This window comes from Arachis hypogaea, chromosome 14, assembly GCF_003086295.3.
Source record: "Arachis hypogaea cultivar Tifrunner chromosome 14, arahy.Tifrunner.gnm2.J5K5, whole genome shotgun sequence".
Lineage (NCBI taxonomy): Eukaryota > Viridiplantae > Streptophyta > Magnoliopsida > Fabales > Fabaceae > Arachis > Arachis hypogaea.
In genome coordinates, this window is record NC_092049.1 from 1,772,838 (window position 1) to 1,799,518 (window position 26,681).

Consider the following 26,681-nt stretch of genomic DNA (forward strand, 5'->3'; position numbering starts at 1 on the left):
TGGACAACCAAACACGCCCATAAGATTGTAGAATGCATAGTTTATAATGATAATTTTGTGGCTGTCATTGCATCCAGTGGTGCATCTTTGAACTACAATGCATACTAGGTGATACTTGTTACCTTCTGCAGAAACCAAGAAGTTTGTTGAAGGTGCAAGTGCAGCAATCCATAAAGAGTTAGACTTTCTTATTGCTAATAGTGCAAGAACTCCACTAATGATGGGCAACTCAGTTCAATCAAAACTTGGTTATGGTGTTGCCCAGGTGAAGGGAAGTAATCTTGAAGACAGAGGACAAATGTCTGACATTAATGAAAAGATTGTGAATACAATCAAGTTGAAACTCGAAATGCTTCTTTAGATGAGCATCTCTATGGTTTAACTCAAGGGAATAGGATGAATCAAGGTTCGATCATCACAGATTCCCATGGGATTGACTCCTTTAGAACCTTGCGATGCTAACTGATAATGAACAGACTGTTGACTCAAAAACGGGTGAGCAAGCTTTTAGTTTGATTTCTGTTGACTTCCAGAGTGGCAAAAATTCTAAGACTGGGGAAATCACAGCTTCTTGCCTGCAGATTGACCAAACAGATAGCACAGTTGAGAAAAGGAAAGATGATGTTGCAAGTGTTACATATGATAATCCATTTTCTTCTCCTGTGATGTTGAACCAGAAGCGATCACAACATGTGGAATGCCAAAGGACTTGTTCTCATGAATTGAAGCAGCTGAAAAAGCATAATGAATCTGTTAATAGTGGTTTAGGGCAAGATGCTGAGAGCAACTCAGACGCAGCAGCTGATGGATTTGGGTTGTCTGGGTTTGAAAACAGTGTAAAGACTAGTACAGATTGTATGATTTCACAGGTAAAATGCAAGCGATTTATGTTATCATGATTATGGAAGTATAAAGACATATGTTCTGAAAATATTGTATTGAGGGGCATCTGGGTCATTATAATGATGATGAGAGTTTTGTTGATATAAAGTTTAGTATTTAATCCATCTCATTTCAAAAGCTTTAAATTTACGAAATCTACTTCAGTTTGCCCAATTTTGCTATGGTTAGATTTTCCTGTGTTAAATTGAAAATTTGACCCTTGTGAAATGTACTGGATATGTCTAAAAGGTATCTTAGCCAACCTAAAAAGCTAACTCCTATTGGAAGGCGAACTTTCTTGCCTTAAGATGATTGACTTCAGTTTCTTCGATTTTTAATCCTCATTTTTGTCAACTGATTTCATGCTTCTTAGAGTGCATCCAAGAGAAAACCAGCTGAGATCTAGTAATATGGTTTTGTTTCATGAGCACATCCTAGCAAAGAAACTCCAACTCTGTCGCCATCTTTTATGGGTCTTCGAGTGAACTGCTGAACAGTAATATGCAAGACTTGTCTAATAAAAGATAACTCATATGGTCATTGCCATCTTGACAACAACTGCCGAGGGGCACCAAAGTAGCTCTGAGCCCTGTTACCAAGTCTGGCTTTGGAGTTTTCTTTTGAGAAGAAAAGAAAGGGTTTTGAGATACAATTACCAGGTGATGGAGACAAGACAAATTTGGGAGGATATAAGAAGTCCAGAGGTCCAATTGGGAATATGCTATACAACTTAATTCGGAGCACAAAGACGATTTACATGAGCGTGGAGAGAAGCTCAGAGATCAGACATGGAATGACTGGGCTGTGTATGGGTATTTTTTTATGATAAGAATCAATTTTAGTTTTGATATTTTTGTTAGAGCCCTTAACTTCTAAAGTACTTTGCAGTTTCTCAAGAAGTTCCTCGGGCAGCACACAACATTTCCTTCTCCGTCAGTTGATAGGCTAAATTTACGAATGGTAAGTCATGAAATGTAGAATTAGGAAGTACAGATATGCTATTTTAACGCATGAAATTATTCTGTTCAGTATTTATCAAATTTAATATCAATGGAAGAATTTTTCATCTCTTTTTTCTTGACTTCATCTCAGTCTGACATTATAGTCAATTTTGCATTTTGAGTTTAATTGTGGAAACTTACATTTTATGTATTAAACAGATTATTATATTAAGCAATAACATATGTTATTTGACGTGTCTCATGCTTTGTATGTTTCTTGTTTTCCTTAGAAAATAGCCTACCAAATGTTTCTAATAACATCTTTGACTGCATCACTAAGTTTAAAATGGTTCACATTATGTTTGTGGAACAGTTTTGCTGTAATGATAGATTATATAACCTAGCAGATATGTTGAAGGAAGAATGCTGATGCTAATATATCATATGAGAAGGCTAAATTGCAGTTAATGCATATGAAGCGTGACAGATTGCTGGTATTCTATTACGTTTGATGTTTGCTGCACCGGGTTGGTGGTGGTACTAAATTTCATTGTACAGAAAAAGTACAGCAGTTGAACCATGGCCTTCAGGAGTCTAAGGAAATGGAGTTGCGTTTCATGGCATCCTTATCTAAGAGTGTGGCAGTGGAAACTCAAGCTAATGATATCGTATCACTACTAGCTTGCTCAATTCTGAGGGAAAATGTCAGGATTTTGATTGGATATATACATATGCAATTGTTTTAATAATCCTATCAAAATGATGCACCCAAGCAAACTCGTGTTATCTTTTAAATAATGGTGCTATCCCAACAATTTTATAATGTATTTGTTCTTAATCCTGTTTTGACCAGTGCATCTACTTATGTAACGCAACATTATCATCTTTGCAACACTAAGCTCAGATAGTCAAGGACAGTGTAGTACTAATAGTGTGTATTTGTGTTTCTTATTTTGTGTTAGAAACAATTTAGAATAGAGATATAAAGGAAATATGAGGCTATCTCCCCTAATATGTGTGCTGTGTGGGGAAATCCAGAAACAGTACAACATGTCTTTTCCAGCAAGTCCTTAGATCAGAATTCAGATTAACAGGTTTTATGGGAAAAGAAAGACATTTGTCCTCTATCTAGTCTAGTGTAAAGCTCAATGATCATTTAACAGGACCTTTTTTTTTTCGTGGACATATTAAGATAAGAAAGTTACACTTCATTTATCTTTTATATTTTCTGATTGTTTCGAGGACCTGTTAAGTTCCTGTCTTCTTGCAATGTTCTTTTCCCCAATTGAATAATATTCTTTTACCAAAAAAAAAAAAGAAAACAAGAAAAGGAGAGAAGAGAAAGAAAAATAAAGGAAATAAGCGACAACTCTTATAATTACTTTGTAAATAGAAATGGACCACTGATTCATGAAGAATTGATATTCTTAAAATTTCCATGTTATACTAACTGTATATCTAGATATTCTAAGATACTAACAAGTTTCTTCCCAAATCTGTTGTTAGTATGAAAAGAATGCCAGAAAACAGTTAAGGTGCATAATTAAAACCGTACAGTTCATATAACTTGTGCTCTCTCTTTCAACAGATCACTGTTATAAAGAAATATTTTAATTTAGTATTTCACCTAATTTGTGAATTTCCTGTTGGAAAGTATGATGTATTTTCCTTATATGTTGTTGCTAGTTTCTCTTTGTGTTCATTGGTGCAACTCTATGATAGATTTAATTTATTGTTCGCTTTTTCTTTTCAATTGATGATATTTTAGTGGTTAATGCTTGTTCTTTTTGATAAAAGGTGATCGAACTGAGGCAGGAGCTTGAAAATTTGACTTGTAAAGCAAAATCCTTAAGTGAATTCTTTCATAGTGTTTGCAAGATTGAAGGGGTTCAAAGCTATATTGATACCATAGAATTTGTTCGTGATTATATCCAGAAGAGAATGTCTAACAAGTTATATTTCAGAGTTTAAGGTTCAACATTTTTTTTGTGCTTGCAATATATATATATATAAAGATACCATTACTGACAAAGATTTTTGCTTCTACCTTTTCTTTAAGCAATGGGTTATTGAAGATTTTGAGCACACAGATGGTGGTTACAAATTATTCTCACTATTGTGGTTATGTCATCCAGAGGTTAGCCATATTTGATTTCTTTTTCCATGATTTATTTATTTTACTTGAAGCATTAAGTATATGTTTGGTGGAATTTAGGTTTGCAGTAAATGCCAGTCTACCTAGCATAATAACTTCAAACGACTTGAATGATGTGAACATTATGAAGGTAATTTTATTTTTCAAGTTAGCTGTTTTATTACAATATTCAGTATTCATAATTTTTTTTTATTTTCTAATATGGAGAAGTGTCTCGTTTCAGACTTTTCCTGACATCAATGCTTGTTCTGCATTTGAATTTGTCTTAAATACCCATACCACTAAGAAATGCACAGATTCAATAAGTTTGGGACAAGAAACACAGGTAAATTACTCCATTTGTTTAGTTATGTATTCATATTTTCCCCTTTTAAAAGGATTGGTCCACAAATTGCTTTTCGTTTGGCTAATATGCTTGATATAAACAAGGCAAACCAATAGGAGAATGAATTTAATGAATGTGATTTATAGTTAAAGCCAAGAGCTGAGGATAGTAGCTGAGCCTTGGCTAACTGCTTAGGAATGTAACACACTAACACTTACAGCCACTATAATTATGAGACAATTGTCATCATCCTATGCTAATAGGCATAGTTTAACACTTTTAACTACATACTAGTTTGATATTTGTACATTTAATGATTTAACTCTTAGATGTGATCTAAGACCAGTAGTTTCTACATTTTATTCCTATAATGGTATTAAGCTATTTTATGCTGTTATATCTAAGAATTTCAATCTTAAAAAATTGGGTTAGTCTACATCTTGCTTATTTGGGCATATTAAGGTCGCCTGGTTGAAGTTCTCCAAATTTTGATTCTGGAAAGCAGAATGGAAATATGAGTAATTCTTCATTTCTCTATCATTGGCTGGTTTGCCACCCGAGTTTGACTCTTTGAGCAATATTTCTTGGGCAGTGCTTCTTCATCTTAGAGGGATGTCTTTGCTTGGTTACTCTGAATCAACCTGTACCTGTGCTTGTTTCACCTCTATCTGACGCTAACCCCAACTTTTTTCTAATCATTCGGTTATCCTTCCTACTAGTTTTGTACACTAGATTTGTGGTAAAGATGAATGTCTGCTGTGCACATTTACCACAAATTCAGTCATACTCAGGGTTATGGGGTGTGATGGGTAGTGCATAGTGGTTCATTTATTTTTCTGTTAGACTGGGAATGTTTGAAATAGATGTGTAAAGTGTAAACATTTTCAAACTGGTTAGAAACAGGTTTGGAACCACTTCAAAAATTATTGGTTCAGTTTTAAAACTATTTAAAAAACCAGGCCCTTTTTTTCGTAATGGTATGCTTACGGATCAGTTTAACAACCAGTTTATTTGAACAGTCCTACACAAGGATGAGAAGAATACATGTTTAAAACCCAAATAGTAGCAAGGTTTCCTGCATTTTGAATGAGAACAATTGCAGAAGATGTGTAAATGACAATGAAAGATAGAAGTCCTAGGAGCCCTTCAGCCTCTAGGTTCTCGGATCTAGTTTCAAATCTGCTCTGCCTCCTGCTTAACCCACTCACATGATTGAAATCTCCTCTAATGAACTCTCCACACCTCACGCTGCCCACACATTGCTGACTAAATGATAATTTGTCTTCAGCCCAGTTAATATAGAGTAAGTACACAACTACACATCAGTTTCAAATGCTAACCTATAGGTAGGCTAACCTAATTTAGGATATTATTACATAATTACAGATGCACAATACCATGGAGTTTGATTAATACAGATGTGTAATCCCACAGAATTTGCAGATTTGAATGAGCAAATCTCTGCTGGAATATCTGCTAATATAATGGCAGATATTCTGTTGATATTCTACAATAATATCCAGTCAATTCTAATGACATTCCCCTCAAATTGATATTGGAAAAATCTATGAGCATCAATTTGCTAATTAGGAATTTGGCACAACGTTGCAAGGATTTTGTGAAGATGTCTGCCACTTAAATGGACGTGGAGACCCAAGGTAGAGTGATAACTTGGTGGTCAGATGCCTGATGGATCTAGTGGCAATCTACCTCTAGTTTGTCCATTCGTGGTGTTGCAATCTGGATGGTACTTGTGTTGTCAGCATGGGGTGGTGTTGGTTGAGCTCGTAAGAAACCCGGATTAGAAGTAACACCAGGCGACCAAATAACCTCAGAACATGTTAAGTACAATACACTGATATTCTACTTCTGTGGATGTCTGACAGTCTTGCTTCTTGCATTTCCATGAAAATTGGAGCATCACTAACCGGTAGATTTCTGTGTGTAATCAGCATCACTATATGCTTCAAGTTGCAGTCAGAAGCCATTAGGTATTTTCATAATGTGGTGCACTACTGAAAGATGGAAATTTGGGCATTGCATGAATTTGCTTACTATGTGAACAACAAAAGAGATGTCTGGTCAACTGTGGATTACATAGATAAGACTACCAACCAACTTTTAGTAAAAAGATGGGTCTGGTAGAAGTTAACCTTCATCTCTTCTATGTTTTGCATTAACCCCAAGGAAAAATTGAGATGCCCAAGATCTTTCTTGTTGAAAGTTGATGTCATGACTTGGTCTAGCCATGATTGGTGCATAGAGACATCCGTACCTAGCAAGCCTCAGATAGACTTCATAGGAAAAAACGACTAGTGTCACCAGACATAATTTCAATCAATACATTCACATATCTTGGGGTTTCAAGCCTTCTTTGAATGCACAGCAGATCCCACAGATACAAGATTTAACAGGAGATAATCAAAATTTAAGAAAATATTAGTTTAAGTACTTAAAACAACTAAACAAGTAATCATCAAAACTTCCATATAAGAGTGATTTTCCTCTTCAAGCTTAGGCTACTTCAAATGGGGTTTTGAAGATGTAAGCTAAAATAATAGAGTACAAAATGATGGGTATATAATATTGATACAGTGCAGAAAGAGTAATAAAATGAAAAACCAGATGAGTTTTGCATATCAAAGAATAAAACGGGTATGAAGAGAGGAGAGAAGGGGAATGGGTGACACAAAGGTAGAAGCTCGGGAAAGGAGAAGAAATGGACAAGAAAAAAGAATGAGTGCGTGAGAAAATCTGGCCACTAGTGTCTCTTTTATTTGTTTATTTATTTATTTTCTTGGTCGTCACAGTTGAATGCAGCTGTTGCTTGATTTCAAAGATAGCCTCTTGATTGGAGCCCATCACCACAATGTCGTGTACATAAACAAGGAATACCACAATTCCTTTAGAAGTCCTTTTTATAAAAATGGTTGGATCATACTGATTTTGTATGAAAGAAAAACCAGTCAGTGTTGTTTAGAACTTCTCAAACCATACCCTTGGTGCCTGTTTCAATCCATATAAAGAATGTGCTTTAAGGTCAGCCTGGAGGAATGCATTCTTGACATCAATCTGGTGTGTTAAGGCCAAGATTTGGATGCAATAATGGCAAGAATGGTGTGCACAATAGTCATCTTGGCAATGGATGCATAGAACAACATCCAATGTTTGATTTTCTTTCAATGCTATTAGTTTTGTTCATTAGAGCTTGTTGCCAACGTTCAAGTTTGATTGCCTGTTTGTTGGATGAAGGTATAGAAACATATGCCAAAGTTGCTGTCATGGATAAAAAATGGAAGAAAAACCATACTTATCAGGGGTTCATAAATGTCTGAACTATGCCATAATGGAGCTGGTAATGAATCAAGTATTGGATCAACAGCCATAGGGTGGTTGGGAAGGGCCTCTGGTGTTCATAAGCTTGATTAGGAGTGATAGCTGGATATTGTTTGGTATACTAATAAAGGTTTTGATGATGCTGGCTCTGCAGAACTATTAGAAAACAATGGAAAAACTGATATGGGGATGCACTAATATTTTTTGAGAACTTGTCTGCTGAAGGTCTTCCTTTAGTATAAGTTCATGAAACTACTGAGTGATAAATTTCTTGAAATTGAGATCTGATTTTGAAGGTATTCTGCCATAATATCCAATCATGTCAATTGGCATTCCCTTCTTCCTTGCCTAAATTGGGCTTATTCAACTTACTAAGCTCAAGTAATTGCTATTCGAGTCGGCATTTTATAAATAAAAGGCTTGAACAAGAGAGGTGCATCTATGTATCTTTTTCATACTTCAAGCCAAAAGGAAGTTTGTGTGACAGGTATGTTTGATATAAAAACCATTGTGTTCTCTAATAAATTAGATCTTATTATGGACGGTCCTTGACCATGCATTCTTTTGTAAGTGGGGTTTATAATACCTTAGCCAAACCTTTTGCACGGGCTGGGTTGTAAAATCTAAGAAAGCTTGCGTCCTTAATATTTTAGTTGCTTTATCTGGCTGACAGGCTGAGGATTTGTTTCTTTATTTTATTTAATAATCCTGGTAGCTGGCCAGAAGAATCTCAGGCTCAAGCAATTATGTTTCTAGTTAGAATTTCATTTTTCTTTAAATTTCTTCGGCTAAATGCTTGCTTTTACAAGTTTGTAGCATGCAATTATCAGAGTAGGAAATGGATGAATGCTGGATTCTGCTGAAATTTATTGTTGTTATCACTGACCTGCTATTGTATGCAGATAATTAGTTCACTTCTGAGTAATTTGCTAGATGTGGTTGAGGAGGTTCAGTTATCTCGCATAGAAATTAGAAATCTGGTCCAGGCAAAGTTCTTTTCCCATTCTGGTAAAGAAAGTTCTATTTCTGAATTCTGGAGTTTGATTCCCAATTATATGCAGCAAAGTCTTAAAATTCTTGATAGGAATTACATCCTTGCAATTTGAGAGTCTTGATCAAGGACTTAATTGTAGTTTCACTTAATGTATGTTGTTTTGCAGGTCAACAGCTTGATTTGCAGCTAGTTTTCATGGACTTTAGTAGTGGTAGGAAAGTGAAGGTGACTTTTGATATGACATGCATTAAATGGTAGGTCCTGCCGTGGTCTTTCTATTTTCCTAATACACCCAACACCCCCCCCCCTTCAAAAAAATAAATGTAAATCCTTATTTCTATCATTAATTCTAAACGTGTTTAGTATTATTTAATAATTTCATTCGGAAGATCAGTTTTATTTGTGTTTTGTTTTTAAAGAAGCTAATTGGTTGGACAAATTGTGTCTGAGCAGTGGGGCTTATCCTGCAAAGGTCCTTCCATCTCAAATACTTGGTCATACCGGCATGGAACATGACTCGCCTTTGTCCCTTGTATCTCAAGTAAGAAGTGCAGCTGAGAATGTGGGAGTTGGATATTTGAGAATTATTAGGCTTTGCAGGTGTATCTCCCGGATAATTCAGCCTTGCACTTAAAGAAGCAAAATCGATGGCTGCTTCTCTGTTTGATTTCCGTTATTCTCAATTTTTGCCATCGGAGATTTTTCTTGTATACTTGTACTCTTTATGCTACTATATATACTTATAACTGGTAGGATGAATAGAAGGTTTCCACGGGCCAAAATGAGTTTTGCAAATTATCTTATTTTTTTAGAACGTTCTGTCAAAGTAATTTCTTTTTTTATGGGTATTAAGTTATTATACATTTTTCATTGTAGAATTGTCGCGCTCAAAGTCCTGTATGTTACTAATATAAGATGTCATGAAATAGTGAAAATAACTTCACAAAAACTCACCTGGAATGTAGCTTCTTTGGGATTGAGGCATGATGAACACCATTCAAAAATTGCCAAACAAATCATTTTCACCAATGCCATAGCCATTAGTTTATGAACTAAAATTCAAAAAGGTGTCATAATTTATAATAATAACAACTTATAGTAACTTACATGGTTAGGAACTTTAATTCTCTTGCTAGTTGCAATAATCGTAGTAGTAGAAGGGTCATTATGTGTTATTGTTTGTGCTTGTTCTTCTTTGTTTGAAACATGACAGCCCATTTGGCAGTTGGATAATGCTTTCCAACATCACTCAAGTTTCTCATTTATAAAATAAGACAATGTAACTTACAATTTTTTCTTCTTTCTTTATCTTTTTCCTTCACACTTAAGAGAAAAGAGTAGAGAGCAAAAACAATAAGATATTTTTCTAATTTGAGAATGGAAATAAAATAAAGATTAGAGAAGGTAGATATGATGAAATGCATATATCTTTCTAATTTGAGAACTGAAATAAAATAAAGATTAGAGAAGGTAGATATGATGAAATGCAAACTGTGCAAGATTGGGGCTAGGATTTCATGCGAGTCGGACCAGGCTAGCTTATATTGGACTTGCGACGCTAATGTTCACGATGCTAACTTCCTTGTAGTTAGGCACTCCAAGACGATCCTTTGTTAAGAGGGTTCATTGTCGACGTTGTTGTTGTAGTTATCGTACTCGAAGGAGAGGAAGTCATCTAAGGCGGCAGAGGTAGATGGTACCAATATTACCGGTGCCGATAGGGTAAGGAGGTGAAAGTCGCATAAAATCGGACTATGAAACACCGAATGAGTCCCAAAAACTCGAAGCTACTTCTTCAGAGATGCAGAAAATGATAGATTTTGAGAGAAAATTAGGAATAAGAGCGCAAGAAATTCAAATCATAAATTTGAAATGAGAAAAGATTAAATCTTACTTAAAAGCTTTTTTGTTTGAGAAAAATTTCAGCCGAGCCAATTTCAAATTTTAAATTTCGTTTGTCAAACAAGAAAAAGTTGTACAAAAAATTTGTTGTGCGACATGGTACTGCTGTGTTTTCTTATCTCCCACGTGTCATTCAACCAGAATACATACTTGTCGAGTACTCATAGCACCACATGTCAATCAAAGAACCATCCACTACATTCTTAATAAATAACTCATCGCACCACGTGTCAATCAGGTAGCGTTTGGTTAGTAAGACATACACAATAGTACATGTCCATTGTTTGTTTGTTGAGACATAAATTTTGTATGGATACACAGATAGACACGGAAGCACACAAATACATAAAATTTGTGTACTACAATAGGAGGTGGAACACAATCTTTTTTACATTTATTTTTCAATTATATCCTTCCAGATCTTCTTCCTCCTTCTGCCATCAGAAAGACCTTCTTCCTCTTTTTTCTATTTCTCACCTCTCTTCCTGCCACCATTCCAAACCACCTCCGTCAGATCTTCTTTTCCTTTCCTCTCTCCCACCCAAACCACCACCATATGTCACTTCTTTCCCCGCTTTCTGCCGCTAAACAACCGCCGCCTCTCTTTCTCCACTCTTTTCTTTCTCTTTTTCTTTGTTCCTTGGCTATTTCATCGCTATTGTCGTCGCCCTCTGCCGTTGTTGCCTCCAGATCTGTCTTTCTTTCTCTCCCTCTTCGAATCTGCCACTGCTACTTCTCTCCCTTTCTCCGTCTTTGAGTTCGCCATTGTCGCCTCTCTCCCTTTTTCTCTTCGAGATCGCCATTGTCGTCTCTCTTCCGCTCTTACTCTCTGCACACTTTTCTGTCATATTTGTTTCAGTTTTTTCTTTTTTTTTTTAACTTTAGAGTTGTTAAATTGATTATTAAGTAGCGTTTTTACTGTTATTAATGGATGAATTTGTTGTTGAAATTATTGAAATTTTCTATTATTTGAATTATTGGTTTTTGGTTATGAATGGTGATAGAAGAGAAAAATAGATGGTAATAGATGAAAAATTTAGATGATAGTGGTGAAGATAAATAATGGGGGTATTATGGACTTTTTAATGTTTTCTGTGTCTTGTGTATTTACTTTGCCAAACATAAAATATGTACATATGTATTTTAAAATATGTACATATGTATTTTGTGTCTTTGTCTTCTAAATTTATGTCTCACTATCTTTGTCTCTTGGTATACACTAACCAAACATAGCATCAAAGAAACATCCACTACATTCTTATTAATAATAAATAACTCATTGCACCATGGGTCAATCAAAGAACCATCCCTACATTCTTATTATATATTAATAAATATGAATAGACATTACAATTATATTAAATAATAGACCCGTGAAATACTTGCCACGCCACCCAAAAGAAATAAAAAATAAAACGTCCCAAAAACTTGTGTTGCTCAATGGGCTACAGACTACAGTATCCATAGAACAAAGCTGCATTGCCACTTACAAAGGTGAACTTTTCCGTCTTTTTCTCTCTGATTGAAAGGCTAGTGTTGTCATTTCCTGAAGTGCTAGAAGACAAAATGAAACATGATACCTTACTTGCAATACTCATGTTCCAGGAACGTAATATGAAACACTTCGAAAAAATGAAACAATTTGGGGGTAGGATAAACATCGAAGTACAAATATAATAATCAACAGAGCACTAGCAGTAACCCCAGCTCAGAAAGAGCTACAGAATCGAAAGCCCATCAAAGAAATTGATTACATTACTCCTTTTTGTGTGCTAGCAAGTGGTAGGAATTTGTTGAAGTGGAAAGCCAACAAGAAACCTGAGTCCATTTTAGTATTCAAAATGTAGGTTACAAGCGCACACATTTAGATTAGAGGCTGAGATTTACTTTGTGGAACTGATTGCTGCTGCCTCTGCTATTAAGGAAATAGGTTGACGAGCCTGGAGGCAGGCACCTATATCAAATGGATGCAACTTAGAACCATCAAAAATGAGATTTACTCCGGGAAGCGTTACTTCCTTACTATCAGTTTCATCTGCCTCAGATTTTGTGTCAACTTGCCGCGCTTCTTCATTGAGCTTTGTCGCAGCTTCATAGCCAGGAGGGGAGGCAAAAGACCTGCACCATTATACAGTTTCTGAGAATTGTATTTAACTAATATCATGATACTAATTATCTCAAAAGCTTAAGCTGATAGGAGGAATCACATAAATGGTTATATCTCTAACACGCCTCTCATGCAAGAGATTTTTTTTGGATTTGCGTGAATTTTCTAGACATTTCGATCATAGAAGCTCTGATACCATGTTATGATACCATTTTTCTCAAAAGCTTAAACTAATAGGAGGAAAAACATAAATGATTATATCTCTGTCAACTAATACAGCAAAAACAAAAATACAAGCTATATAAATGAAGTTCTTATAAATTATTGTACTTTCAATTTTAAACTGGTAAAGGACTCCACAAGCAAATTTATTGTGATAATTGATTCCTCTGATAAAAAAGATAAATAAATAAAATAAATTCAACAATATTCAAGAACTTAATTTGTAGAAGTTTAACAAACCTAAGAATGCTGCCATCAAAGCACAAAATTTCACTTCCACAGCACTGCCTGTTAGCAAGTTTTAACCTTTGATTCTCACTAGTTGCTCCTGAAATCAGAGACGAAGGTTCTGCAAGTGGCTTCCATCTTCCGCTAGCATAGTTCATATGAAGTTGTGAAGATTCCTTAACTTGCTCTTTCTGGTAAAGAAGCTTTGCAGCAGGACCAGTTGCATGGTACACAGCACAAATGTCATGCAACTTTTTTCTTAAGCTTTGCATAGCATTATGGTGTTCACCAAATAAGCCAGATTGAAGCAACTGAGATGAAACTACCCTCTTACATATACTATTGCATAACTTTGGACTGAACAGCGGCATCCCAAATTCAACACCCAATGGAACCCAATCATAGTTCTCTTTAGCGGGTGAGAACTGCTCTGAATCTGCTCCTTTAAATAATCTCAGTAGGCGAATATATCCAACTGTTTGTAGTTCAATCTTGTTTGCCAAGTCGGTCAAGAGAGAATTCAACTTTGAGCTTTCTTTTTCACTTATTCCTAAATCTTCTCCAAAGGGGTCAATTGATCCATCAGAGTTCTTTAGGGGCAAAGGGATATCCAAGGAAACCACTTTTCCAGATTCGTCGAGATCAAACTTACCAAGCGGCTGCACCAGGACAGCCGAATGTTTAAGAAGGGAATTTAAACAGTACAGCAGTATACTTCCATTTACTAAATTTCCATCATGCTTTCCTCCCAGGCCTCCTACTGTAGAATCATCCCAAGACCATATGAGAGCTTTCACACAACCAGTCAGGGGAGCAGGAAGCAAGCGCAGAGACTGTCCTTTCATAAGGATAACTGAAAGAGGCCCACTAGCTGCATACGAATATAATACCAGTTTCATCCAAGGAGTCATAAAAGAATACGAGGGAGGACCAAAATGTACTGGACCAGTGGATCCTGGAAGAACTGATGAATGAGGAAGAGGCACCATGGACATAACTATATCATAGTCACGAAGAAACAAACGATCAAGAGTTTCCGGTGCAAGCGAAGCCAAGCTTTCACAGCGGAGAATGTCTACCCGATATTTCTTTTTCCCACTTATACTTGCATCATCTAACGAAGTAGTAGAATGGGTTGCAAATGCACTACTATGAACTGCTTCTGATGAAGTAGAAGCCTCCGCCGAATTATCTAGATCTAAATTATCACCACTCATCCTAAGTTCTGCAATAACAGAGTATTCTGATTTCCCAGCCAGAGAGATTTCAGCTTTCATAGAACTTGACTCATCAGTGCATGAAGTGACAGTATCCATCTTGTTAAAACCTTTCTCCTCTTTTTCATTGGATGCAGTTCCACCTGCTTGTAGACATTCTAATACACAACGCAGGCTAAATGCATGATTTGCAAATTCCTGCAGCTCTCCCTCAAATTTTGCACCCTCCAGAGTGCCAAGATCCCTGCAAAGATCAGCAATGCTGGCATGGCCTAATTTGCCGGCTTCATATAGTGTAACAGCATGAGATTTCAGGCCTGAAATAGGTTACAGGGAGAACATGGTCAGACTATAGTACACATAATAGCACCACAGAATAATAGTTTTGCTATTGGTATACAGTACAAATACAAAAAAAGCATGAACAAGTTAATAATGGATTTGGAAATCAATGAAAAGAAAATGAAATAGATTATCATGTAATGAAGATTATTAACCTTAGATTGATTGCTTATTTCTGGAAGTATGTGGTCAATGGAAGTTGAATTAGCTGCTAATTGTTAATCAAATTATTTTAAAAAAAATTCTCCTTGAACTTTATTACGCTAACAATGCAGAGAATAAATAAATATAATTAAAAGAATAACAAAGAAAATAAAGCATTTGTTGCAGAAGTATGTGTGTGTAACATACAAACCAAAAACAAATTCATTATTTATCAACAGGATCAGTATGTGCTGTATCGGATGAAAATCACCACCACAATACCCTTCATTATCTAGCCCGAAATCTTAGAACCATTCAATATCTCAAGTTGATATGGTAGAAGCCAAATTAATTACTCGCCTATTTTTTAAATCATCAACTATGTCAGTATTCTTTGCCATCAATGCTCTCAATCACTGGCTCTTTTGCAATTTAGGCAGCCCCAAAGTTGAATCCGTGATAACCAACAAATATGAAGTAAAGCATAAACCTAAACCTAAACCGGTGTTATTGTTATTTTCAAGACATGCCACTCAATGTTTGGGAAGTCATACTATTTTGGGGTTTTGGTGTTTTATTCGATAGTTTAAACTGGTACAAAAGTAGGATAGTGAGTGGTGATTACAGCAGAAGCCACCACCACCACTGAGTCACGTTAAATTAAAAGAAAAAGAAAAGTGTGAGAGAGGAGACATTCCTTCAGAGGTTGCGAAGTCTTCTCTATAATGCTTAACCCTACTTTCAGTTGTTGCATGTGTGCTGTTGTCTGCGACGTGAAGTAAAGATCAAGTTTCTACCACATTTGCCACGAAAACTCACAATCAACAAGTGTGAGCACCCTTCAGTCATCATCGACATCAACCACATGAGGATTGTCTAATCTTTCTCTTCCCAGAGCTCAAACTCGTCGGATGCACCATTATTGAGAGCATCCTCCAGCAACATAAATTTCAGAGGATGAAGAGCACACCAATCAACGAGACTGAAAAGGCGATTGCCTTTGATTACCGATAGGACTTGATGGCGCCAGAGAAGAAAATTCTGATCATCGAGTCAGAGAGAGATATTCGGAAGAGAAAGTGAGAGAGGCACAACCGCAGGCAGAGACATTTCCCAGCGGTGGCATTGGCGGAGGATCCATGCTTTTGCAATCTGAAGCTCTGATGCCATGATAGAGTTTGAGAAAAGGGGAGAGAGAGAGAGAGAGAGAGGAGAGGAGAGATAGAAGAGAGAAGAAAGAGTTGAGAGAATTGAGAATGAATGTTTATTGTGTTATATTACTGAGTTTAAGCTCAGTTCACTGCTTATATACATAGCTGAGTAGCTTATTCAATAAGCTATTACAAAGGAGTAGAAGGGAGTTTTCATACCTTAGTTAGTTGTAAGATCTATCTATCTGCTACCAACTCTTAACAATCTAACAGATTCTACCTCTTCTAGACTCTTGCTTAGCTCACTCTTCAACTCACTCTATCAACTATTGTGGTCACCAGAGAAGAAAGAAGTAGCATTAGGGAGTGTTCTTAACCTTGATAATGGACGAAGAAGTTAAAGTTTGGGGTGGATGTGGTTAAGTGATGAGAAAATAGGTGAGAGAAAATGTATGCGAGACCAAAAGTGAGAGACAGAAAAAGTAGTTCCACAAAATAAAGTACCCCAATTCTGGGGCCTCTTTAGAACAGCATTGGCAGACCCTCAAGATCTGGCGCTGTTATATTTTATTTTCTCTACTCGAAAGTACTCACTTCTAATGTGCATTACTAGAGAGAAGTTTTAGTTCACGAATTTATATGTTGAATAGACATGATCATGCATAAAACCAAATCCATTAGAATTGGAAATGGACTTATTAATAACAGTAACTCAGTAAGTGCTATCCCATTTTACATTGAAGAAATTATAGTGCCTATTTACATGGAATACAACTCATTCAGTAGCTTGGTTTGTATAACATATAACTAGAAAACCTATATGATAAGCAAAGAAACCAGAGAGACTTCGCACAGACTTTTGCAAGTTTGATTATTAGGGCTCACTCACAGTCAATATTAATTTTATTAGGAAATATTGTCCCCTAATATGACACCAGGGCTCCATTATTCTCATAGGGATGCAAGATACCTCTAGCACTAATATTTTACACAAGGTGGTTAGAGCTATATAGGCAAAATGACGGATAATAAAAAGCTCTGTAGTCAACCTAGCTACCATTTTCCTTTATTTTGAGAACAATATAAATATTAAACTTATCAAACTGTGTCCATTCCTATCTATTATCTTATCGACAAAATGCTCAAAAATCAACAACGAAAGCTGGCGAATCATTAGCAAATAAATTTCAGCATGATGGAGAAGTGAAAGGAAACCTGGTGAAACAGAACCCATCATAAGATAGGATGTTATATTAGCATCTACTATGAAAGCTGCACGTGTATAGGCAGGACGTGGACCGTAATTTCCGGAACTTGAAGCATCTCCTTGCCGGTTGGAATCATTATTGATAACCATATTCTCAAGGGCTTGACCAAATTCATCGCTAACTATACTTCTACGAGACCCAGATGCACTTGTATCTTGAAGAATAGATGCTGGATCAATTACTTTCGTTGCCCATCCCAATCGACATACAAAAGAAGCAGCAGCCTGCAGTTGTGCCAAGTCTGCCTGTAGGGTACTTGCCAATTCGGTAACAGATGCGTTTTCATTTGAAACAACAAATACTGCATATAATAACCTGGAAGAATAGGAAAACCTTAGAATTAGGGACGCAATGTACGTAAAGCAAGTTTAACAAAAAAGATACAGACTGAAATAAATGTTACTCTTCAATGGGATCTTCATAAGTCTGCTCCCTGTTGGAAACAAAACCTTCGAGCCTAGAAACTGAACAACCATAAATATAAAAATTCTCAAGCCAATTGATCAAATAGCCATTAACAAGTAAATGATCCACACAAGGACACAAAATAAAAAGATATTACTGATGAAGTATAATTGCTCAGTACACTACATCCATTCAGTTCTCAACACAATAGGCTTTATAAGCCTCAGAATGATTACACAAGCACACCAACTATTAATATTTTACAAAATTTAATTCACCATAATTACTAACTACACAGCTGACCAATCATTAGCTAAGGCACAAGATACAGAAACATAACTAGTATCATTATTTTAGACAGTATTGAGTTTGGAATGGTTAGAATATACTTACTATTACCTAGAAATGGACAAAAGAGTTGTGCATGAGGTTGAGTAGAAACTAATGTAAATGACAGAAGATATATCTATATTTTGGTTTTGCCAATTTGTTTGTGCAACCAAAACAAAAAAATTGTTAGGGACAATGACTGATGTACAACTCTCTGCCATATAGTTTAGCATATGCTTTGGACCATGATGTGTAAGGGATATCCTAAGCTTCAAGCTTAAAACTTTAATTCTCCGTGAATATACCTCTAAGGATATTCAGAGTAAAACATAGAGCACATTTTAACACATAGAACACACCTTTAAACCGATCATCAGGATATACAGGAACATCAAAATAGACCAATCCCCGTTTGTAAAGACCCTTGATAACATTCGGATCAAACAAGATGAATGAATTTGCCTCTTCCTTACACACTTTGTCTATTGTGGCCATTTCCTCTTCTGAGAGTTTCTAAAATAGCAGGAAAAGAAAAAAAAAAAAGAAACTATAAGACAAGGGAATATACAACTATCTGCAATTAACAAAAGTGACAACATTATTACATACAACTCTTCTTCCATACTCAAAGGGTCTTAAGCACAACTCACCTTAAATTCTTCCAATGTAAAGTTGACAAGACAAACTCCCCACCACGGTTCAATTGGAAAATCCACAGGTTGTGTTGGTAAAAGTTCTTTGGCAATTGATTTGTTCAATTTCCACATGATTTTCTGTAAAACCCAAGAAAAAAAAAATCCAAATTTTGAGAACATAGAGATGTTTATGAAAATCAAATTGAAATTTATGAGGGCCAGAATTAAGATACATTCCCTAGATAATTAAACAATGATAATCTATGAGGCACGGACACTTTGCCGAGTTGCTGTGTCTACGAGTCGGACACGAAACTCATCGACTCTCATCCAACACGCGTGTCTTCTGTGTCCAACTGCATCTTAATAAAAAATAAAAAATTCTTCTCTGGACACGCTTAGACACACCTAAATACCATATGTCAGTGTGTCCAACTTTACTCTTAACATATATTCTTAAAATGAGTTTAGAAATAGTATATATTATCATTTATTAAAACAAAAATATTTTAAATACTTTATATAATTAAAAAAATATTAAAAACAGTTTAAAAATTAATTTATATTTTAATATCAATAAATATCAAAATATCATTACTCTAAAAAATACTTTATATTTTACATATATGTCGTGTTCCCGTGTTTTATAAGAAATTAAAATTCGCTTGTCCACGTATCCTGTATCGTGTCATATCCCAGGTTGGTGTCAATGTCCATGCATCATAAATGACATGTAGATTTTGCTAATGAAGACAGAAATATCAACCACATCCAGTCTGGTTGTGGTATATGATTGCATAAAAGGCAAACCTACATTTCTCCATTGAAGTTATTACATTTTATATCTCAACTTTACTTTTTACTATTTTCCTAATTATCAAAGTTTCCTACTCTAAACCCCATTAAGAAAGAAAATCACAAGCAATCGTTCCGAAGTAACATATTGAATGTCATAAAACATATGTTTGCCCGTGTTCCATGGCCTTGAACCCTAGGCTGTGTTTGTATACTGAAACTCATTTGGTTGTGAATACAAGGACAGAGACATCAAAATTTTGGTCTCAGACAGAAAGTTCGTGTATTTTCTGTACTTTCTAAAACTGAAGACAAAATAGCCATCTTCGCCATTTTGTCTATGTCTCTTGTCTCCATATTTCTCTAATAGAGATAGAATCCAAAAGCAACCTACGCTATGGTTTGAGGCTTCCCCGAGACAAACTATAGAGACAAGTAGACACTACGGATAGAGATACAAACAAACATGGTCCTAGTATTTTGTTTGGTAATACATGAAGTCACCCATAAGCTCGTGTACCAAATCATTCACACTCCGGAACACTAGAATGTGATCGGGAATGCCCTCAAGATCACTGGATGAAATGGTGATGGTCAAAAGCCAGGAGGGAGACTGATGCGTAGGACAAGCAAACAGTACCCTCTAATTAGTTGAGTTATTAAATACGTGGGAATTGAATGGTATTCTCCATTTAAGGGTACCCTCAGTGACTGACAAACTATCAGCCATGATTGTGAATATGAGGCACTGCACACAGATTTTGTCTGATGGCAACTTGAAATGTTTGGTAATATGATTCAGATTATTCTATACAAAAAATGTCTCCTCCTGATAGAGAAATTAACGAAGTATAATAGCTAGAATTAAGAGAATCACTTCCTAGAATCAGGGAGGATTTCTTGGTAAACATGAACATTTCAAAAAGGCTAAGCTAGGAAGAGAAACCAAATAATAATACAACCAATTCACCAAATGATTAGGCAATCAGATTTGACCTAGTGTCTTTCTTGATTGATACCTTGGTGATAGGCACAACATTGCAACAGCTGATGTCAAACATAAAATGATAGACTTGAAATCCAAGTACCAATTATATATTAATATTTGCCTACATAAATCAATCCAGTACCTTAGATCTGCACCTGTTCATTATATCAATAAATTCATTTCTTCCGATTCCTGTAAGCCTCAAAGCATCCGCAGCACTAAAATTTGGAATGCTGTCATAAGGTTGCTCTGCGTAAAATTAAACATTTAATAAATTCAAAAAACAGGCTTACTTGCAAATAAAGATTAGGTTGGTACAAATAACAAGGGAAGGGAAGGGCATCACAGGTACTAGAGTGGATTCTTTGATTGGCAGACTATAATATACAGTAACAACGAATCAGAAATAAATATAGGCTGCAAGGCAAGTAATGAAGTTACAACATAGAGTGCTACCTACAATAGAGCGTGGTATAGGTTTCATGTGAAACCTGCTAAACTGAATGCCTATACGTATATACAAACATGTGTAACTAGTAACATTATCATTGAGAATACATAAGTTCTGTGATATAACTTCTGAGATTAACAGAAGTTCTAAGATGTAGCTACTTGTAAACCTCCCCCCCCCCCCCCCCCTTTCCCTCCTTTTTTTACTATTTGGTCTCCATAAGCCTCTTGTCTTCTTAACCATTTTATCATTAATTCCAAACACTAGCACTAACCCTTGTTTTCAAGCATACTCAGGAAACCGCACAACTAGAAGCCCTTCTCCCTAACGTGATTGCTTTTTGAATAAAACAATCCCAAACTAAAGTTGCTATAACCATAATGGCTGTTGGATCGACATCAAGTTCAACAGAAGGTCTGCATTATTGCCAGGCATATGATCACCTCATGATATGTTTCCTCACATATATGGCTCGCTTTATATATATACTACCATCAACCTGTAATCAATACATATCACATTTCATCTTATAGCACCAATTTGCTCCCTCTATTTAAACTTAGAAGCATCACCTATAACCAGAAAAATAGGGGAAAAGAAAAAACAGGAATAAGCTTTTCAAATTCAAACATAAGTTTCCTGACTTCAGGGACATTCCTATTTACCAACTACTTATTCACACCACCCGAATTTACAGAAAAGATTTTGATAGACAAGTAGACAACCAACCAGGATTATTAAAGCAACTCTCAATTTAAGAACAATCTAACATTCCAGTTCTATCCATTCAAGTTACAGATGAATCATCAGTCAGAAAATATATCATACAAAATTTTTATTGGTATTAGAAAGGCTCATTAAGATGGCCAGACACATGGTGGGGGGAGGAGGAAGAGAAAAACAAAAAACAAAACAAAACACTTCATTGCAAGTAGCCATCATGGAGAGCAAATGCACTAGAGAAATTAAACAAGTAAAAGATACCATTTTTCATTACTTCAAAGATCATATCACAATAATATCTGAAAGGTGATACCCTCATGACACGGCAGACATACTCGGCTAGATGATATGGGAAAAGCTGCGAAAGAAAGGAATAAATAAATAAATACAGGTGGCTTGCAATGAAAGCATACACGAGCACTGCCCAATATTTAACTAGTATATACATCTTGCATTGAATTTTTAAAATTTTAGATAAAATACGATTCAGGAACATAAAGGGACTGCCGAGTACACAAGTGTCAGTGCTAACTCAACAGCTTGAATCTGTGACCTTGAGGTCACATGAAGATAAACCAGTTGTTGCTCCAAGGAGTCTCCTACTATTGAAATGATTCAATAAAGAGTGCAAAACAATATCCAGAAATATGTGCGTGCATATGAAGTTTGACAAAAAAAAATGAAATTCCATTCCTGGTGAATAAGTGGAAATGCTTCCTATGTCTAATACCACACAGGATGACACTATCAACAGACTTCTTGAAAGGACTGCCAAAGCCAATTATCTTGGTTGATGTTGATAGGCTCAACAAACATGCTCAAGGTCATCCCTCTTTCACACCAAGGAAATGACCGCATTGTTTGTTACGGAGGAAGTTTTGCTTTATGGATTTCCAAAGACCATAGTTTCCATTAGTGAGGAGTTCTTCAAGAGTAACTTCTGGAATTACGGTGAAGGGCTCATTTATGCCCTGACTATTTCTTGTTACTTCTCTACATCTCATACGTGTTCATAATACTTTGCATGCTTCTGAGGTTTATTTTCCCAACTAGTGGATTATCATATTCCTTATTATATACAGAGTTTATACCATATTTTCTGTCTTACATGATACTAGTTTTAACAAAACATTATCCAAAAACTACAGTAACCTGCTATTTTAGTTAAAATGTTGATATTATTTTATCTTTTCAGCATTAAAACTCCAATTAATTAGGGATATAAAGTTCTAGAACAATTTATTTAATATACAAATTGCAGTAAAAAGAACGAGACAGGTATTTAGTAGAGCACATACAGCAAGATTCTTCCGCAAGTACTGCATCATGTCTTCATAATATTCGCTTTCTCTACAAACCTTTCGAGCAAAACAATTATTCCATTGGAGTCTCTTCTTTATGCAACTTTCAATTATCCTGCAGAGCAATTCCCATGGCCAACAAAATTAAAGGAAATGTTAATTATGTACTTCTAAAATGTATAGTCAAGGAATCAACACATGAAAACCAAAAACTGATGTGTGACATATTTTGAATATCTATTATTCACAAGAGAAATAATTTTTAAAATTTTGTTAATATAATTGAAAACTTGATCTCAATCTAAAGAAATAACAAAAAAGATATAATGTCTATATTTTTTTTTTAAATGTGAAACTGAGAAAAAATGAAGAAACTGGACAGTTTTATTTCTCAGAAAGTGGGGAGCAATGAGTAACCGGAGAACAGTTTTATAACCATTTATGTGTTTATTTTTTACAATGAACAATAAGGATAAAATTGTAAACTGAAATTGGGGACCAAAACAGTTATCAATCTACCTTAATCCTCGTCATAATGGGTATAGATAAGTAAATAAATAAACTACTCATGAATGAATGAGAATTTTCTTGAGTGTACATTGCATAATAATAGATTTTTGATTTTCCAGCTAATAACCCAAGGAAAAGATTCATCAAACCAGTGAAAATTTAGGGGGGTGTTTGGCAACAGCTAAAACTCAGCTAACCAAGTACAAAGTGGCCTAGTTCTTTTAAATTATTTTTTGGTAGCTCCACAAATATTTTAAGGTGCATGCTATGGTAAAGAGGGAAAAAAAGAGAATGAAGATTCTCTTTGATAAATAGTTAGATATCTATTTAGAAGAATATGTCATTTTATTTTTTTAATTTTTTAAGGTAGATTATATACTCGTCTTCATTCTCTCCACACAAAAACCTCCTCATAAAATTGTCCATATTTTAAATGAGCCTAATCTAGTAAAATAATAATAATTTTAAGTTAAGTTGGTTATTTCATCCCACAATACGGTAGTCAATCTCGTTGGATCTCATGGGATCTCGGCAACCAATCCCATCCCAGCATGCATCTGAGAAGAGACCAGATGAAATCTAGGTTTTTTCATTCCAGATGTCCCAGCTGGGATCCTGGTGTGATCTGGGCCAAAATCTAAGCCTTTCTCAGCAAATGCAACTGGGATCTTACACGGGTGTTGAAACCCGACTTTGCCTCTTTATAACAACTTCTATGATGGTTTTAAGGGAGGTATATGGGTAATTTCACTGCCCTTCTATCATGATGATTGGTTATTGACAACTTAAATTAGGATTTATGACTTCATGACTTTATGACTTTATGAGTTTATTTAGTATGGATTATGGAACTACTATGAAATATAGAACTTAAGATTTTGGATTATTAGTTATGATGCTTAATACATGGTTTCTCTTGATTTTCTGCTTTTTTTAAAAAGAAAAAAAAGTTATATACGATATAGATGTTATTCATATCACAGAATTTGCGTCTACCTTTGTTCAAATCCCATGTCCATAGATCCCATCATCCCAGTTTTGGGCCGGACGAGATCCAGGATTGACTAGTATGTTTCATCCCAATTTTCTCCCTAGATCCCACCACCACCCACTCCTGTAACCACCACATACTGTCACCCCACAACCACCACCCAAGTTCACCCATATGCCACTGGCAACCTCTGCCCAGCACCGGGAACAACCCCAAGTCATTGGTAACCACCATCTGGTGCCAGCACCATCCAGTCCATCCTGTATTGTTTTCGGTACCATCCCATCCCATCCCATCCTATTTATTATGTACGCCTACCTCCAATTTACCAAAAACAAGCAAAGGAAACATATCTAGCAAGAGACCAGTCATGTTGAAACAAGCTTACAAGAATCAGAGGATGTATTTCTTTTCCTCTCCTACAAGTAAAGCTAAATCCGAAAACGGATTAGCCAGGATTCAAATTAAACTCTGTACAAAAATAAGCTAATGAAAAATCATAGAACTTTGCACCAAGTAATTCTTAAAAAGGGGAGTTGATCACATTCGGAAATTAAAGGCTATTGCATAGCATATTAAGTCTAACATATGCAACTACACATGGGAATTTTCAAATATTGATTGCTCAATACTAAATGTTGCACCACTATCCAACTGCAGGGCCATTTCAGCAACAATAAAAGAGGCAGTTGTTGACTTGATGTTACTGGATGACAAAATGGGTTTTGTAATTTATTAAGATTCTCCAAATGGGTTCTGATAATAATCTTGTAAGGAAACAATTCAAAGAAATACAGAAAAGAAATAGCATTTAGGCAAAAATAGAAGACAATTTTATCTTTTTCATAATTTTTTTTAACAAAATCCCTGAAAATGATAAAACTGGAGATGCAAATCAAACAGGCTCATACCTCAGTATCTTATTTTCATTGATACAACATACAAAGTTATGTACCCTTGCTTTCCCCACTAATTAGGGTTGGTTGGGCTGATCAAACCAAGTTATGTGCTTCTACTAGTCTTCTCTTCCTATCTCTAAACCACATATGTTATTATAACTTTCTTTTTCCTCTAATGCACACTTTTTTCAATTCTATCTTGTCCAGTTTGTTCACTCTTTAATAGAACATTCTCAAACTGCAATCTCTTAGCACATCACGAGAAAAATTATGGTAATTAGAGCCCCAAGTGACGGAGACTCCGAACCCTGAATTTTAGTCCCTTAGGCTGCACTGTCTCAGAGACAGAAACAGAAACTCGTTTGATAGTGGAAACAGGAAAATAAAAGAGACACAGGGCAAACATAAACAGTTAAACAACCAAGAAATCTTAAAACAGTGAGGACTTAATTTAGGTTACAACTGAAAGCATGAAGATTTTGCAAGGAAGCATGAGGAAGCTACTCTAACCTTCTGTGCCATTCTTCTTTGGAAGAGAGGGTAAGTTGAATTCGCTTGGGAAGGTTCTCCCATGGACACTCTTCCTTGATCGCTTTTTGCAACAGCTGTTCCTCAACGGTGACAGAAGCACGCTGCATTTCTCACTTGCTGCAATCCAAGCAAGAGAAATGAACGGAATAATCGTGATTACAAGTGAGAGTGATGTATGTATTCAGATCTGGTTGAGCGAGATGGTGGAGGTGCTACCATCAACAAACAACAACTACGTAAGACTTCAGTACGGGTGGGAAAGAAATCAATTTGACCAAATTAAACTTTCTATTTACTTCGTTTACAGTTTTACACACACAATTTTTTTTTAGAAAATGACAAATAGATACTGAATTTTTGTCCTGCGAATATTTTTGTTCCTGATCGTTGAAAAATACTTTTAAATTTATGATCTTTATAAAATTTGGACGGATCAGTCCCTCACTGAGGTATTTGGACAAATCAGTTCCTGACGAAGACATTTGGACAGACGGAGGTATTTGGACGGAAGGACTGATCCGTCCAAGTTTTATGAAGGTCAGAGATTTAAAAATATTTTTCAATGATCAGGGACAAAAATGTCTGCGAAACAAAAGGTTAGAAATCTATTTGTCATTTTCTTATTTTTTTATTCAGGAAATAACATTTTTGTTTTTAAAATTAGGAGGAATTTCGAATCCGCAATTTCTATGAGAAAATTATGCTATTTGAATTATAGTTTATTAGTCAAAAAATAACATTTTTTACCTACGAATGTTATTTAAGAAAAAATAACTTTATGAGCTTTTTTCGGTATTATTAAATGTTGGTTTAGATTAATTTAGTTGAATGAAAAAAAATATTTTTAATAAAAAATAAAGAAAAATATTAGGTGTCCAACAATAAGATAAATTTTCTTACAAAGTTTG

At 35.5% G+C, this 26,681-nt stretch overlaps 3 protein-coding genes across 6 annotated transcripts; 2 read left to right on the forward strand and 1 right to left on the reverse strand.

Annotated features, from left to right (window-relative positions):
* The first annotated feature begins 136 nt into the window (after positions 1-136).
* Positions 137-1,288, forward strand: LOC112740489 (uncharacterized). The gene is made up of 3 exons (XM_025789174.2): positions 137-495; positions 568-869; positions 1,256-1,288. Exons 1-3 carry the CDS (start codon positions 456-458, stop codon positions 1,286-1,288), a joined length of 375 nt encoding a protein of 124 aa, XP_025644959.1. The 5' UTR covers positions 137-455.
* Positions 1,289-3,913: 2,625 nt separating this feature from the next.
* On the forward strand, positions 3,914-9,415 carry LOC112740494 (uncharacterized). The gene is made up of 6 exons (XM_025789177.2): positions 3,914-3,960; positions 4,039-4,108; positions 4,202-4,303; positions 8,542-8,647; positions 8,800-8,887; positions 9,087-9,415. Exons 1-6 carry the CDS (start codon positions 3,914-3,916, stop codon positions 9,265-9,267), a joined length of 594 nt encoding a protein of 197 aa, XP_025644962.1. The 3' UTR covers positions 9,268-9,415.
* Positions 9,416-11,765: 2,350 nt separating this feature from the next.
* LOC112740889 (uncharacterized) lies at positions 11,766-26,086 on the reverse strand. Of its 4 annotated transcripts, none has more exons than XM_025789585.2 (10): positions 25,753-26,086; positions 22,840-22,957; positions 21,803-21,899; positions 20,510-20,616; positions 18,600-18,722; positions 18,309-18,462; positions 17,618-17,678; positions 17,162-17,529; positions 13,105-14,626; positions 11,766-12,653 (listed from the first exon to the last, which is right to left on the reverse strand). In XM_025789585.2, the coding sequence occupies exons 1-10, from the start codon at positions 25,878-25,880 to the stop codon at positions 12,419-12,421; spliced, it is 2,913 nt and encodes a 970-aa protein (XP_025645370.1). In that variant the 5' UTR covers positions 25,881-26,086; the 3' UTR covers positions 11,766-12,418. The 4 variants fall into 4 exon arrangements, with proteins under 4 accessions (XP_025645370.1, XP_072069649.1, XP_072069648.1 ...); XM_072213548.1 differs by having other exon boundaries at positions 20,523-20,616; positions 25,753-26,024; XM_072213547.1 differs by lacking the exon at positions 21,803-21,899 and having other exon boundaries at positions 25,753-26,054.
* Between the last annotated feature and the right edge of the window lie 595 nt (positions 26,087-26,681).

Bases quoted from the DNA above. Each gene is read 5' to 3' on its own strand.
- LOC112740489 (XM_025789174.2), top strand. From the start codon at position 456: ATGCTAACTGATAATGAACAGACTGTTGACTCAAAAACGG. The intron at 496-567 runs GTGAGCAAGCTT...GGGAAATCACAG, and splicing joins GACTGTTGACTCAAAAACGG to CTTCTTGCCTGCAGATTGAC. The intron at 870-1,255 runs GTAAAATGCAAG...CATGCTTCTTAG, and splicing joins CAGATTGTATGATTTCACAG to AGTGCATCCAAGAGAAAACC.
- LOC112740494 (XM_025789177.2), top strand. From the start codon at position 3,914: ATGGTGGTTACAAATTATTCTCACTATTGTGGTTATGTCATCCAGAG. The intron at 4,304-8,541 runs GTAAATTACTCC...TATTGTATGCAG, and splicing joins GTTTGGGACAAGAAACACAG to ATAATTAGTTCACTTCTGAG. The intron at 8,648-8,799 runs GTAAAGAAAGTT...GTTGTTTTGCAG, and splicing joins AAAGTTCTTTTCCCATTCTG to GTCAACAGCTTGATTTGCAG.
- LOC112740889 (XM_025789585.2), bottom strand. From the start codon at position 25,880: ATGCAGCGTGCTTCTGTCACCGTTGAGGAACAGCTGTTGCAAAAAGCG. The intron at 21,900-22,839 runs GTATGTGCTCTA...TTTCTTTCGCAG, and splicing joins ACTTGCGGAAGAATCTTGCT to CTTTTCCCATATCATCTAGC. The intron at 17,679-18,308 runs GTGTGTTCTATG...ATGGTTGTTCAG, and splicing joins TCCTGATGATCGGTTTAAAG to TTTCTAGGCTCGAAGGTTTT.